Here is a 14,655-nt window from a genome sequence, read left to right on the forward strand (position 1 = left end):
CAGTGAGACACCATGGGACACAAGGCTAGGAAGAAGTATTCAGAGATCTGTTCTTTGAATCTTTGAGTAAGTAGAGTTGGAGCTTTTCAAATTGAACAAACCCAAACTGACCTCATCTCCTATCTGAAGTAGATGTTGTACTTTCCTGAGGTGATTGGTGACAATGAAGAAATCCTCCTGTCTTTTGGATTGGAGGCTTCAGTCCCACCTTTGTTATGTAGTTAGAAGTTTGGGTAACTGGCCTTAACGGGAGGGTGGACACAGAGCTGTTTTAAAGCCTTACTGACTACACATGATATATACATATGTACATATATATTTGTCAGTTGTGGGCTTGAACTCTGGGCCTGGGCACTGTCCCTGTGCTCTTCAGCTCAAGGCAAACGCTCTACCACTTGAGCCACAGCGCCACTTCTGGTTTTCTACTTGTTTATTGAAGATAAGAATCTCAGGGACTTTCCTGCCCGGGCTGGCTTTGAACCATGATCCTCAGATCTCAGCCTGTTGAGTAGCTAGGATGACAGGTGTGAGCCACCGGCACCCGGCCACATGATAATTTTGAGAGGCAAAGAATGTTAAATAATTTATCTTAATGTTTTCAGTTATTTGGCTTTAAAAAAAATTTAAAACTCCATTTGATGATATGACTATGTTTCTTCATATGGGAAGGACAGTAAAATAATAAATATTTCTTATTCAAGGGAAAGTAGGAGGAGGAGCTGCCTACATTAAAACACACACACATATATACACATGTACATACACACACACATTCTGTAACTCTATTTAATAGAGTCTCTTATCTACCACCTGGATTTCTCATCAGGCAACCTATCATTCTACTATATGTACCCTCTAGGTGCCATATGCTGTAATTATATACACAGCCAAGTGTTGCTCTAATTAGATCATTTGGCAAAAGAGATTGAGAAACACCATGATGGATATTTACTTGTGGAGATATAATTAACTCAGGCATAACTGAGACTGAAGTCTGAGGCTAAAACTATGCTACACAAACACCAGGATCAAACATTGTATGGTCTGAGACCTTCAGTATTTATATGACACAGACACTTCTAAGCTAGCTAGCACATTTTATTCCTAGCGAAGACCAAGCGAGGAGGGACCCAAATATCTCACTAGTCTCTCCTGAGAATGCACTGAGCGCTGCCGGTCTAGGTTTAACGTCCAGTCACATCACTTCAGTTCTAATTGTTCTTAATTACATGCCACTTTGGTTTGGATATTTTCATGATCACTTAAATCCATTTAATGACACAGAGCTATTGTCTCTGAACAAAGGCTCTGCTGAGGTAACTTGAAGACTTCCTTTTCTTCTTCTTTAAGGGGCTTAGCTGGTTCTAAACCAGACCTGAAATAGACCAGTATTCCTCCCTGAGGCCCCCACAACACAGCTACAAAGATGATGGCTGCCAATGTTTTACTAAACACTGCCCTTGGCTACTTATTCTACTGAGATTAAGAACACCAGCTACATTCCATGGTTTTAAAAGGGAGATAGGGGCTGGGAAGGTGGCTCAGTGGTAGAGCGCTTGCCTCACATGCTTGAGGCCCTGGGTTCAATTCCTCAGCATCATATAAGCAGAAAAAACTGGAAGTGGCACTGTGGCTCAAGTGGTAGAGCGCTAGCCTTGAGCTGAAGAGCTTAGGGACAGCACCCAGGCTCAGAGTTCAGGCCCCGTGACTGAAAAAGTAAATAAGTAAGTTTAAAAAAAATAAAAGGGATATAACATAAAAGGGCTTTATTTTTCACTCATGAAATTTTGCTCTCATAACTCCAGGTTTTCTCTGCAGTAGACAGAAACAGCTAAAGTTGATTCTATCTACAAGGAAAACTAGTGAAGTTTTTGGAATATCCTGCATTTGAATCCCATATCTAACACTACTAAGCTGTGCAATCTGGGGAAAGGGAACTAGGTGATTGCTTAGAGCTTTGTTTTCCTTATCTAAAAGATCCTTAACCAAAGCACTGAAGTCAGAACACTTATGGAGATTAAGAGAGAACACAAACTGGTTTAAGCCTATAATCCTATCTACTCTGGAGGCTCAGATCTAAGGATCCCACTTTGAGGCCATTCAAGGAAGACAAATTCATGAAACTCTTATCTCCAATTAACAAGCAAAAAGCCAGAAGTGGTGGTAGAGAGCATCTTGACAAAAAAAAAAAAAAAAAGCCTAAAAAGCCTAGAAAGTACACGAGACCCTAAGTTCAAGCCCAATATTGGCACAAAAATTAAAACAGAAAAAGAAAACATATAGTCTCCTTAGCAAAGGGCATAGCAAAGACTATTACTACTCAGCATTGCTACTGAAAATGGTTGACAATGATTGCTTTTATAGAGATAAAAAATAATAGCCATGAGATAAACAAGAAATACCTGATAAGAGCCAAAGAAAGAAGTTAATGGAATCCCCAAGGCTCTTGAAGCCTAAGATTTATTCATGAATCCATCAGTGACAAAGGGAGATCAAAGCCTCATTTCAGGTTAATGGTGAGAAGAATCCCAAGAGCTTCACATCTAAGCTGACTCCAGATGTTTCTGTCACCACTACTTTATGTCCATCTAACCTAATTTCTGAATGTTACTAATATCTTAAGAAACCTGTGGTATCTCACTAGTGATGACTGTTCTTGTATTTCTTCTACCTACATTCAACAGCTACCACGCCTTCCCCTATATGCAGTGCTTGTATATGAGTTGCTCATGTATGGCCTCCATATCCAATGTGTATCAGACCCACATGGGAAGTTTTCCCCTCTCAGGATCCCTTTCTTTATTTCCTGTTGGGAACCAGTTTGGGCAGATCCTCCCTGGTTCTGATGTCTCTGTCCTCAGGGCATTCCTGCACTGTTGGGCTTCTGTTTGGAATTTTTATATTAATTGGATTATATAATTTGTACTTCAATAGCAGTCCCGAGTTGATGAATGGTGGTCCCAAATACATAATATATGTTATATAAATTATATATAACATATATTATAACATATATGTTATATAATATATATATATATATTATATATAATACGATGCATGTTATATTTGTTAAAGCCAGTCTTGTGATTTCTCTATTCTCCTTCAACTATGGTAGGCCATTTGTAATTTGTATAATCATACAACTAAAAATAAAAAGACTATATGAAGCAGCCTGTATAAACCATGTATCTGCAGTCAGAATGATTGACCACTTTACTGTGTTACTGAAATATGGAGTTGTTCAGTGGATTGGGTATCTACTTTCTTCTCTGCTTCTGCCATCTATCCCTCTCCTTCTCTGTCTTCACATTTAAACCTCTCCTATCAGAGTTAGACTTCTCCAAAGAAGCTCTTTGCTATTCTAGAGAAGAAAAATGACTCAGTCCTCCAACCAAATAGATTTTCCCAGAGGAAGTGACAATTTCAATCAAAAGCTTGTCACAAAGGAAATCGAAGTCAAATCATAATGGAATAAGAAACCCAGTCAGAGAGGAAGACCATGTTACTATGAGGATCTTTCAGTACCTTGTGTTTCCAGAAACGTTTCTGAATTAGAGCAGGAGTAGGCAAAGTTGTTAAGTACCTGAGAGTAAATATTTGTAGGCTGTGTGCACTGAGTAGGTTCTGTCCTTGTGGTGAGAGCCATGGATGATTTGTCAATGGCTGCATCTGGCTGTGCTCAATAAAACTTCATTTGTAGGCAGTGAAATTTGACATTCATATAATTTTCATATGTCCCAAAATGTTATTTTTCCTTTGATGCATTTCCTATCATTAAAATTTTAAACTCAGCCCCAGCTTGCTGACAATATAAACACAGGTGGAGGGATATCCATGGCCTGTGGGTGGTAGCTTTTGTCAAATCCTGGAAAAAGATCATTGAGGAGAGAAAAACAAACAACCCAAAACCCTCAACCAAATACTTCCTGTTCAAAGGCTTTGTGTCAATGGAGGAACTGAAAGAAGATGAAGATAACCCAGAACTAAGTGTGAGAGAGAAAGAGGTGAGAGACAGATTGGTCACGTGTTGGTCTATACGCTGAGGTCTATAGAAATTCTCCAATGTAGCTGTGCATTAGAGCTACTTGGAATTTTTTTTTTTAATTCCAGATTCCTGGGTGTATTGGAATTTCTGAGACAACACCTCTGGGGATAGAAAGTAGGATTTGGCACTGAAAAATGTACCTAGTCAGTTTGGAATTACCACCGCATCTTTTCTGCGGGGATGCAGCAATGCTGTCCTAGAAAAGTCAAATGATTTCCCAGTGGGGTGCACAGTTACTTATGCAGACATTACCTGTGTACAAAGACACAACTCAAATGATCAAGGACAAAAGAAGAAAAAAACCAAGCCCACTCTCTCGCGGGTCTCTAGTGAAACAAAAGCTCCTCTGTTCACCACACTTTGTTCCACTTGATTATAAGGAATTCACCAGGCTGAACGATTCCTGTGCAAAGACCCCATTTCCTTTCACACAGCTCTCTTTCAGGATGTTCCATACACTGAAATTACCCACCATCACCTTCTCCACTGAGATCGCGGAGAATCAGGTGAGTTGAGTTATCTGGTTCAAAGATATTTCATGCTAAGCACACTGAGAGGATGAAGTCTGTCTGTGAGCCCCAAGCCAAACACTATCTCTCCTTAGCCTCCTTTCAGCCTTTCCAGGGACATGAACCCTAACTTATCACATCCACAAACCTAATTTCTTTTCTTCTTTTGTTTTTATTTATTTTGTCAGTGGTGGGGCTTGAACTCTGGGCCTGGGCGCTGTCCCTGTGCTCTTCAGCTCAAGGTGAGCGTTCTACAGCTTGCGCCATAGTGCCACTTCCAGTTTTCTAATGGCTCCTTGGAGGTAAGAGTCTCACGGTCTTTCCTGCCTGGGCTGGCTTTGAACCATGATCCTCAGATCTCAGCCTCCTGAGTAGCTAGGATTATAGGCGTGAGCCACTGGCACCAGGCCACAAACCTAACTTCTAACCATGATGGGATGGAAAGTTTTTGCTCTTGAGAGGACTATTGAAGTTGTTTTGTCCTTCTTTGGATGTCACTTATAGACTCCTGAGTTAAATTATAGGCGGTCTATAATATCAAATCATCTGGCATAGCAGAAGTCTGCCACCGATACGGCAGGAATTTCACTCTACCTAGTTGCTCAGAGGTGTGATGTGAGAAGGGTCTTGGAGGACCGGGTGAGGACTGGGTCTAAGGGCATTCGGTAGAGAGGTTTAATAGTTGCAAAGTTTAGATAAGAAAAAGCAGGATGGAACCAACTAGAATCAGGACAGAGGACTGGCTAGGAGAGAGAGCGGTTTGGATGGAGAAAAGCCGAAGGACTTTTATGAAATCAGGTGTTGGGTTCAGCTTAAAGAGTTTTTCTGTATGAATCCCGTGTTCAGGTCTTAAGGTAGAACCCAGGCTGGGCTGCACGCATAAAACGGGGAGAAGCCAGTCTCAGGCAGGTGCTGCCTAACTGCTGTCATTCTATCAACCCCTGACCAGAATCCTACACTATATACCACACTAAAGGAGAAAAGATTCCGGCTGACCCTAAAGTTCATAGAGTCTGCCAAAAGAAATCACAGCTATCAACAATTGCATCGTGACAAACATTTTCAACCAAATGTCCCTAAAAGAGGAGCTTAAAGCAGTTGCTATTTTACTCAGGGCCTTAAGAGACCCAAGCTGAGGTAATGGGAGAGAGTTCTAGGTCTGGTTAGGAAGGCAGAATAAGCTCTATTTCCATAACTTTGCATACAACCTGGAAGTGACACACAGAACCGCCAGGAAGCAGGGTACCAGACCCCAACCAGAGCAGTGAGGCTGTGTGGCTTTGATATTGTTTTGCCTCTAAGGCAGGATTTCCATTATTATGGAGATGAACTGCCTCTAATTATTGCAATAACATAATTGTTCCCCTGGGCAGAATTCCTAATCACAGAGCTGTATAGCTCAGCAGCAACTGTAAGAGATATCCTGAGGGCAGGTTTCTCATTAAGAGCACACAGACCGACATTCAGCCTCCAGAAGAGAGGCAGAATGCCGGAAGCAATAAACTTCCCTTTCCTTGCTAGGCCTTCTGGGAAAATCCCTGCCATCACTTGGCTCTGCCTCCCAGACTACCAGCATTTTTAGATCTGGCTTTTACACCTTGCAGCCCTATGCGGGGTTTTCCTTCCATGTCTTACACGAATTTCAACTCTTTTCAAGGCCTTTGGGAAGACTGGCAAATTAAGGCCATGATCTAATTTCACCTTGAAGGCAGGTGTCAGTGTCTCTCGACAATGCAGGAACATGAATTTTGCTCCTGTTTGGGTTGAATATTTTCACAGAATGATGCCAAGACTTGATCTGATTATACTGGGGGACCTGGCCATTTCACTCTGGAAAGGCGAGGAAAGACTCTGAGTGAATGCTAAGTGCAATTTTATTGAGTCTTCAAAACTGGTCCGCAGGGCCTTTAAAGTGCTCTGCCTAAGGCCGTGTGAAGACTCAGACAGATCAGGAGGCATTTGAGTATTTTGTTTAATGCCTCCAACACCTGCTTCTTTTTGCACTTTTCTGCCCACTTGGCTTCAGTCTGTCACTTTGGGGAGTGTTACCACCTCCTCCACTCTCCAGCTTTCTGATCCCATCATGCAATGCTTCCACAGTCATGCTCCTTCACTCGATCCACTCATACGCCTTTATGCTTTTGGTAGTACTAAGGTTTGAACTTAGGCCCTTGCATTTTCTAGGCAAGCAACTATACCATGAGAACCATGCTGTCAACCCTTTCCTGTTTGAATGTTCATGCTTGGCTTAATATAGGTAAAGACAGTGTCAATATACATGAAATTGCTAAAGCAAACGGAAAACCAAAACAAGAAAGTTATCAATACACTTTAAGACAATTAACATAGTAACCAGCAACTTGTGGCTCACACATATAATAGTAGGTATCTCTGAAGATTGAGGTTCAAAGCCAGCCTGGGAAGGAAAGTCCCATGAGACTCTTATCTCCAATTAAACACTAAAAAAACCTGACTCAAGTGGGAAAGGGCTAGTCTTGAGCATAAGAGCTCAGGAACAGCGCCTAAGCCCTAGGTTTAAGCCCCAGGACCTGAACAACAACAACCAAATTAACTTGTTAATACTAAGCCAGTAATTTTGCATCTATATCCATGAAATTAACTACAATATCACTGTATGATTAAATAATACAAAACGTTTGAAGTTTTAAAATGCTGCTAGGATTTTGCTATAAAGTAATATCTAGACAGTTGAAATTTGAATTAAACATAATTTAGTAAGTAGAGGTTGGCGACATCTTTCAAAACACAGAATGTATGGAGAACATTAATAAAAAGACAAGCTGCTTACTCATAAAACTTCTGTTTCACTGTGTTAATTAAGGGATCAACTTTTTTTTAAATTTAAAGATTAAAAAATGTTTTTTTTTATTTTTTTTCTAGTACTAGGGCTTGAATTCAGGGCCTCATGCCCTTGCTTGACTTTTCTGCTCAAGGCTGTCATGCTACCATTTGAGCCATACCTCCACTTCTGGCTTTTTGACGGTTAATTAGAAAGATGAGTCTCATTCATCTGTCTGCTTAGGCTGGCTTTGAACCAGGAGCCTTAGATCTCAACCTCCTGAATAGCTAGGAATATAGGTATGAGCCACCAGTGCCCAACTTCAACATTGATTGTGAAGATTCTACATTTCGAGAGAGTTGAAGAAAAGAAGGAACTGAGTTAAAACTCCTACTCAACATAGATAACCTTTGTATTGGTCTAGAATGTCAATATTTTCCTCCAATAGGGATTTTAAAAGTTTTCATTTTAAAAGTCCCATTTATGATTGCTTTTCCTCCCTCATTCATCCATTTTCTTCTTTACGAAAAAAGTAGAATTAGTGCTATTACTCCTCTGCCAATGAATAAGCTGCAGCAAAATGTTTCTTGGTTTAGGCAGTTATCATAAATTATGAAATCTTTGGAGGTACTTACATCTTTCCTGGAAGTTAAAAGCCAGTGGTCTGCCCATGGTCTATGGCTATATGGTCCATCTCGTATTTATATCAAAGTTTTAGAAAGTAGTTTTGGACATTAAAAAAGGTAGAATTTCAAATAAAACTCAAATATCTACCTTCTCTTAGAAACTAATATTGGGGTGAGGCACAAGAACTGTGTGTCTATATGGCTGAGTGGCAAGTGCTCCATCATTCTGTATTTTATTATACCTGGCTAGTTTTTGAATGCATTGACATAGCCAGATTCAGTCTATTGGGTTAATGCATTCAGAGGGAAGAGCAAGGAGGAGTGGGCCCTGAACAGACAGCGCCCTGTGGAGACGGGAGCGTTAATATTGATGATTTATGATTAGCTGGGTGACACTGGAGGTGGAATGGCATAATGGCTGGGGGAAGATTCTGCCATTTAGTGCCAAATAAGTGCTGGAGTCTATTTGGACCCTACGAATCCCATCAAGAGTACAAAGAACAAAACCCGCATGGAGAAAAGCTCAAAATAAGTCAGAAACAAGCAAATTCTCTCATCCTACAGAATTCTATACCAACGGTGAAGCTATAGCAATGAGAAGCAGCCATGAATATGATTCCAGATATTAGTTGCATATATGTATAGAGTTCTTACTTCATATAGGAACAGAGAAAAATTGTATTTCCCCTCTTAGTATCTGGGCCACGTGACTTATTTTGGTCAGTTTAGTAAAGTGAAGTGATTCATTTCTGGGCTGAACCACTAAGAACCCATGCGTTTTAGGCCTTTACCCTTTTGCAATGTACTATTTTGTTGCTTTAGTCCAATATGGATTATTTGCAATAGTAGCATAGTTTATTCTCCTCCTTATTGATCTACAATAACTATTCTAACTTCATTCATTCATTGATTTGGATTTCAATTTTCTTTAATCCTTATTATTATTTTCTTACTATTGTATCTTTAAATCATCTTAAAACTAAAATCTTTAACTCACATAGTATATCCTTGTTAATTTCTATTATGTAAAAAGCAAATACCTAATTATTAAGAGTGATCCTACCAGATTTTGGGATACAATGAGGTAAAACAGGAAATAGATCACATGATTAAGGCTGGCGGAAAGAAAAAGGCTCTCCATTTCTAAGTTTGGCTCAAAATTTGAATGTTGTGACAATATTCAGACTTTCATATTGTCTTTCTGATCTACTAGGACTCACAAAATATATATGAATTTAATATGTGTTTAAATATAACATCATAAATAAAAGCAGGCTGGTTTAAAAAAATCATTAGAAAGGACAACATCATCAGTGCAATGATCTAATTTGTATATGCAAATTCAAAGGTGTACAGGTGTAAAAAGGTAGACACACACATTTTTATAGTCTTCTTATTGCATCCTTGAGTACTTGACCTTTAGCATCAATTAAAATAATTATGTATACAGCTGGTAAATCCTGTCTTATGGGTGACAAACACAGACTCATGCATAATTACCATTTTCCAGCAGATTGAATACATTACAGGAAAAGGTAGGCCTATTTTATGGAGGTGACAGCCAAGACAAGGTCTTAGAGATATGCACCCTTTGATACAATCTGATGTCAAACCTGAAGTGAACCACATACATATTTACAGTGCATACACCATGTGATTCCTAAAGGCAATTCATCTGTAATAGGAAAGTTGTGATTAAAGAGTTTAGACATTAGGAAAAGCAACTATTGCCTCAAAGAGATATAACTAAAGTAAGGGGGAAAAGCACAAAGAGAATAAGCTGCTATATACACACCAAGTTTTGGAATTGGAAATATTTATAACCTCAAACAGAGGGGAAAGAATAACAAGAGACACTGCTAAATATCTGGAGTTTTCACAGCAAAGAAGATTCACACTTTGACCATACTAAAAGATGTAGGATGGGGAAGAGTGGGCAAAATTAGGGAGGATATTTCTAGTTCCTCACCTGCAGATAGCTCTGTAAATCTTCCCTCCCTCCCTTCCTCTCTCCTTCTCTCCCTCCCTCGCTCTATGATTTACCATCTCCCTTCTACAGATCAAGCCTTAAGCGAATATTTTCTTAGGCATATCAGATAATAAATCCCTTCCTATATTAATAACAAATGAACCAATTATTGTAGGTTAAGCAAATAGTAGAAGTATTTCCAGCCAGTACCTTTCATTTTCTCTGAGTGTCTCCCTTCCTTTCCTCCAGGTGTAGACAGGTCTTGGTGATGCTTTTGGTTTACATTCAATGACAACTTCACCCCCCACTTTGACAAGAGTCACCCTTTTCAAGAGTGTTCTTGAAAAATCGGGACCTTCAGCTGGAAGACAGATGGAAAGTAAAATAATGTATTATTATGAAAGGAAACAAACACCCTTAAGATCATTTTGGGGTACATTTCATTTGCTAATGAATCTATTGGGTTTTTTGTTTGTTTGTTTGTTTTGCTCATCCAAAGAAGAAGCTAATCTGAGGATGAAGGTTCAAAGCCAGATGGGGCAGCAAAGCTAGGGAACATTACCTGGCCTTGAGTTCAAGACCCAGGGTACACACACACACACACACACATACACACACACGACAATAAACAACCTAGTAAATAAGAAGCAGTATTAACTATAAGTCATGGTTAGAAAGATGAGCCATGGGGCTGGGAAGGTGGCTCAGTGGTAGAGTGCTTGCCTTGCATGCATGAAGCCCTGGGTTCGATTCCTCAGCACCACATAAGCAAAAAGAAAAAAAGCCACAAGTGGCGCTGTGTATGTGTGTATGTGTGGTGTGTGTGTGTGTGTGTGTGTGTGTGTGTGTGTGTGTGTGTGTGTGTGTGTAGGAATTGATGGGAGAAAGGAACAGTTGCTATTGCCAACTGTGATGTAAGAATAAACTGCAGGAAAGCAGAACTATGTATGCCATATTAAGATTGGGTATCAAATTGTGCCAAGCAGAAGATCATGGGGAAAATGCAATTCGTGCATTATTCGTTTCCTTTTCTTGGCTAGCTGTGTTATCTTTGCGTTGCTGTGTGTTCAGCTGCTTCTACTTAGTGAAAGACTTGCATACATTGAGCATTATGTTGTACTGACATAGTTTGTGTTTTAACTGAGCAGATCCTTATCTCAGAAAAGTATCCAAATTCACACACAACACACACGTTAAAAAGTTAGCTCTTCTAGAAAAAAATTGTTAAAAATTATTTTACAAACAATATTACAAATCTTTCTCCTATAAAAATCCCTTCTTGCAAGTAGATCTTCCTACACACATATTTTTTTTTAATCACTGTATACAGAGTTTTTTCATCTGCTCAGTAGGAATTCTGCTGTTGCATTTGAAATGAGTTTATATAAATCAAGCTAAGCCCAACACATGGGTGTATTTGTCAAAATAAAACTATATATTGCTTTTAAAATGGGATTTCAAATCGCCTGATATCATTTACACAGTCGACAGAAAACATACCTTGTTTCAAAGTTATTTGTAATTTGCATTTGTGTACATGTTATTGTTTGGCTATGTTAGAGATAAGGTAGATGACTGTCTTTCACTCATCCAAATGGAAGGGTAAGTCAAGTATTCGCCCTTAATTTACTCAGTTTGTTTCTGAGTAGTCTAACCCTGCAAGTCTGTCAGCGGTTACCATAGCGGCAGTGATTTCCAGGGCAGATTTAGGGCTTTCCTCAACTTTGGAGTACTTGAACCATTAATGGGGTCTCTTAACATCCTGCCTCTGGGTGACCCTTGCACACTTGAGCCTATGCAGTGGAAAGGAAATGCTTTGTTCTAGCGTGGGACCCTAATTTGTTTCTAATCTCCAAACACTGGTGCCAGGAGTGATCATTTCAAGGAAAAGCCAAGTGGAGCAAGCTCTGTTTGCCATCCACAACTTTAAATTTGATTGGGAAGGTTGCCAGTAGGACAATAGTAGAATCCCATTTGCACTCGCACTGCAAATCCCTTAGTTCAGCAGGTTGCTGACAGTTCAGAAAAGATAAAGCCGATGGTCAAGTGGCCACAAGAACCTGGGAACAGCTGAGGTATCGGTATGTGGGGAGGTGGTGGTGGTGGTGGTACACTGTCATTTGCTAAATCTAATCTGTTTAAAAATGGTATGCCACTAGAGGGCATCATTCCCCATGTGACTTGTTTAATGGTGGAAGTACAACTTTCCAGTTATCATTGCGCTTCATTACACTGACTGTACACTAGTTACAAGAAGCATGCAAGTGGGCAAAGCCTTCTATTTAATTCGCAGCAATTTGTTTTTGATTAATTTAATGACTTTTTTTTGTTTGCTTCTGTTGCTGGTTCTGGTATTTGAACTCAGGGCCTCGTACTCTTGCTTAGCTTTTCCTTTCACTTCAGTTCTGGATCTTTGTTGGTTCATTGGAAATACGAGTCTCTTAGGATCGCAATTCTTGGCTCTCAGCCTCCTGAGTAGCTGGGTTTATAATCTAGAGCCTCCCATATCTAGGAATTAAGTGATTCTTCTTCACATGTTAGATGTTATCTTACTTAAGTGACAATAAACCTCGTGAAATAAATTGTATCAATGCCTGAGTTAGTGTGGTATCTCCAGAGATAGTAAAATGATCACTGGAGAACAAGATGGCGTGTTTTACTAAATAACTGGAGAGGGAAGGGAAACTCTCCAATCTCTCCACGTCTGTTCTGTCATTGCTGGCCTAGGGAAGCATCCCTTGAAACATTCCAGCACATGGGGACTCTTAAGTTTGGAGTTTTTGGAAGTTTACAATTTCATATTACTTTAACCTTTATTATCTACTTGATATTACCTCATCATTTCATTAAAAAAAGAAGAAGAAACCTAGAGTGAATGCATTAATTCCAGTCTCTCCACCACTGAGGAGATAATGCTACTATCAGAAGATAAAAACCCAAACTTATCCTTGCTTGCCCATAGCTATGGAGAAAGCTGGCTACAGAGCGGTTTCTTCGATTTTAGATTGGCTGTTCGAAAATCTTCCCTCCCCGATAAGGAATAAGAAGCACAAGGAGATTCTGAGCAGAGCTCTGACTTTTTGTCCTCTGGGGACAGCAGGAGGCATCTGTTCTGAAGTTCCTAATACCCACACCCTATTTGACTTGATTTAATTCACTGAGTGGCTTGTTTCCTGAGCCCCTAATCACCCTTCTGTTAGAGCCATTGATTGCATTTATGTGCTCATGTTCCTTTGGGTGAGTTATTATAAAGTAGAAAAAACCCCATAATGTTCACAGTTGTAAGGATGTTTGGGGGATTACATGATAGAATACACATGTTGTACATCAAGTACTTAGCATAATGTTTGGCCCAGATTAAGTCCTTTATGCCTCTCCTTCCCCACTGCGGGTTCCATGACCACACAACTGTCAGCAAGGGAGTCCAGGGGCTTGTCTGCTGCACATCTTCTTAGAGTCAGAAAAGCACATCTTTGTTTGACAAAAATAAGTGAGTAAATAAAATTTGGAATAATTACAGATCTGTAGGAATAATACAGAGAGGTTCTGTACATCCTCCGTGCAACTTTTCCCAATAATTACATCTTCTCCAAAATCATCATAATATCAAGAGAAAGAAGATGACCATGGGGGTAAGACAGGTGGATAAGTTTATGTTATTTACATATGTGGATTTGAATAAGCATCATTGTGGTAAAGATCAAGAATGTGCCATACAGATTCTCCTGCTGCATAGTCATGTTTTGTTCTTTCCTGGCTACCAATCCAATCCCTAAACCCAACTTCTTTATCTGTATAGTTTGGTTTCATATACACATGCCCATGCATATGTGTGTGTATACATACACACATGTATATATCTATGTATATACATACATAGATATATACATGTGTGTATATACATACATAGATATATGTATGTATATATCTATTTTATATAACCTAGATTTGGATGTGTGTGCATCTATATCTATTTTTATCTATCTATCCTCATATAGTATATAACCTTAGAGGAGTTTTTCCCCCCACTGAGAAAAATGCTCTTGAGCTCTATCCAAGTCGTTGTGCGTATCGACAGCTTCTTTTATTGCTGAGTCGTATATCCTAGTGTGGATAGGAAACACCTCTTCGATGTTGGCATCGCAAGCTCTGTGAAAGCTGCCAAATGCTTTTGGGCACAAGCACCATTTCAAGATCTCTCAGTGCTTTCTCTGCCAACAAGAAAGATCAGGCATAGCCTTTTCCTTTCTTATTTTATTTTTTATGAAATGTTTAAAAGCCAAAAATTAATTACATAAATATGAGTAAAAACTCCTTCTTATTCCAAGGAAAACATCTTAAAGCCACTTCAGAATATCATTTCTTACACAATAATTAACATGCTGATTTAAAAAAAACATCATTCCCACGTAAGGCCTGAAGTAAGGCTTCAGCTGCTAAACCCTTGTTAACCTCCTTTGATCCATCTTGCCTTTAGAATCATAACAAGACAATATACACCTTTTAAACCTGCAATTGAAATGACCTTCTAATAGCAGTCCAAATTAATGGCCTTTTTATTATATTTGGCACGAGGCCATAAACCTTTATGCAAATCTAATGCTGGTGGTTAGGAAAGGAGTGTATATTATTAACGTGTTCTATTTGCTTATGAGTCACTTTGCTATATAATAGAACTGTTGGCTGAGTGAACAGAAGTGAGCCTA

The 14,655-nt window shown here is 39.4% G+C and overlaps 1 protein-coding gene across 2 annotated transcripts in view; it reads right to left on the minus strand.

Annotated features, from left to right (window-relative positions):
- Cntn4 (contactin 4) overlaps positions 1-14,655 on the minus strand; it is a 456,937-nt gene that overhangs the window by 113,970 nt on the left and 328,312 nt on the right. For both annotated transcript variants that reach the window (XM_013010395.1, XM_013010396.1), the window contains one exon: positions 10,160-10,310. In XM_013010395.1, the coding sequence (XP_012865849.1) occupies positions 10,160-10,310 (151 nt within the window). The remainder of the gene's footprint in view (positions 1-10,159; positions 10,311-14,655) is intronic.

Source organism: Dipodomys ordii, unplaced genomic scaffold, assembly GCF_000151885.1.
Source record: "Dipodomys ordii isolate 6190 unplaced genomic scaffold, Dord_2.0 Scaffold12, whole genome shotgun sequence".
Taxonomy (NCBI): domain Eukaryota; kingdom Metazoa; phylum Chordata; class Mammalia; order Rodentia; family Heteromyidae; genus Dipodomys; species Dipodomys ordii.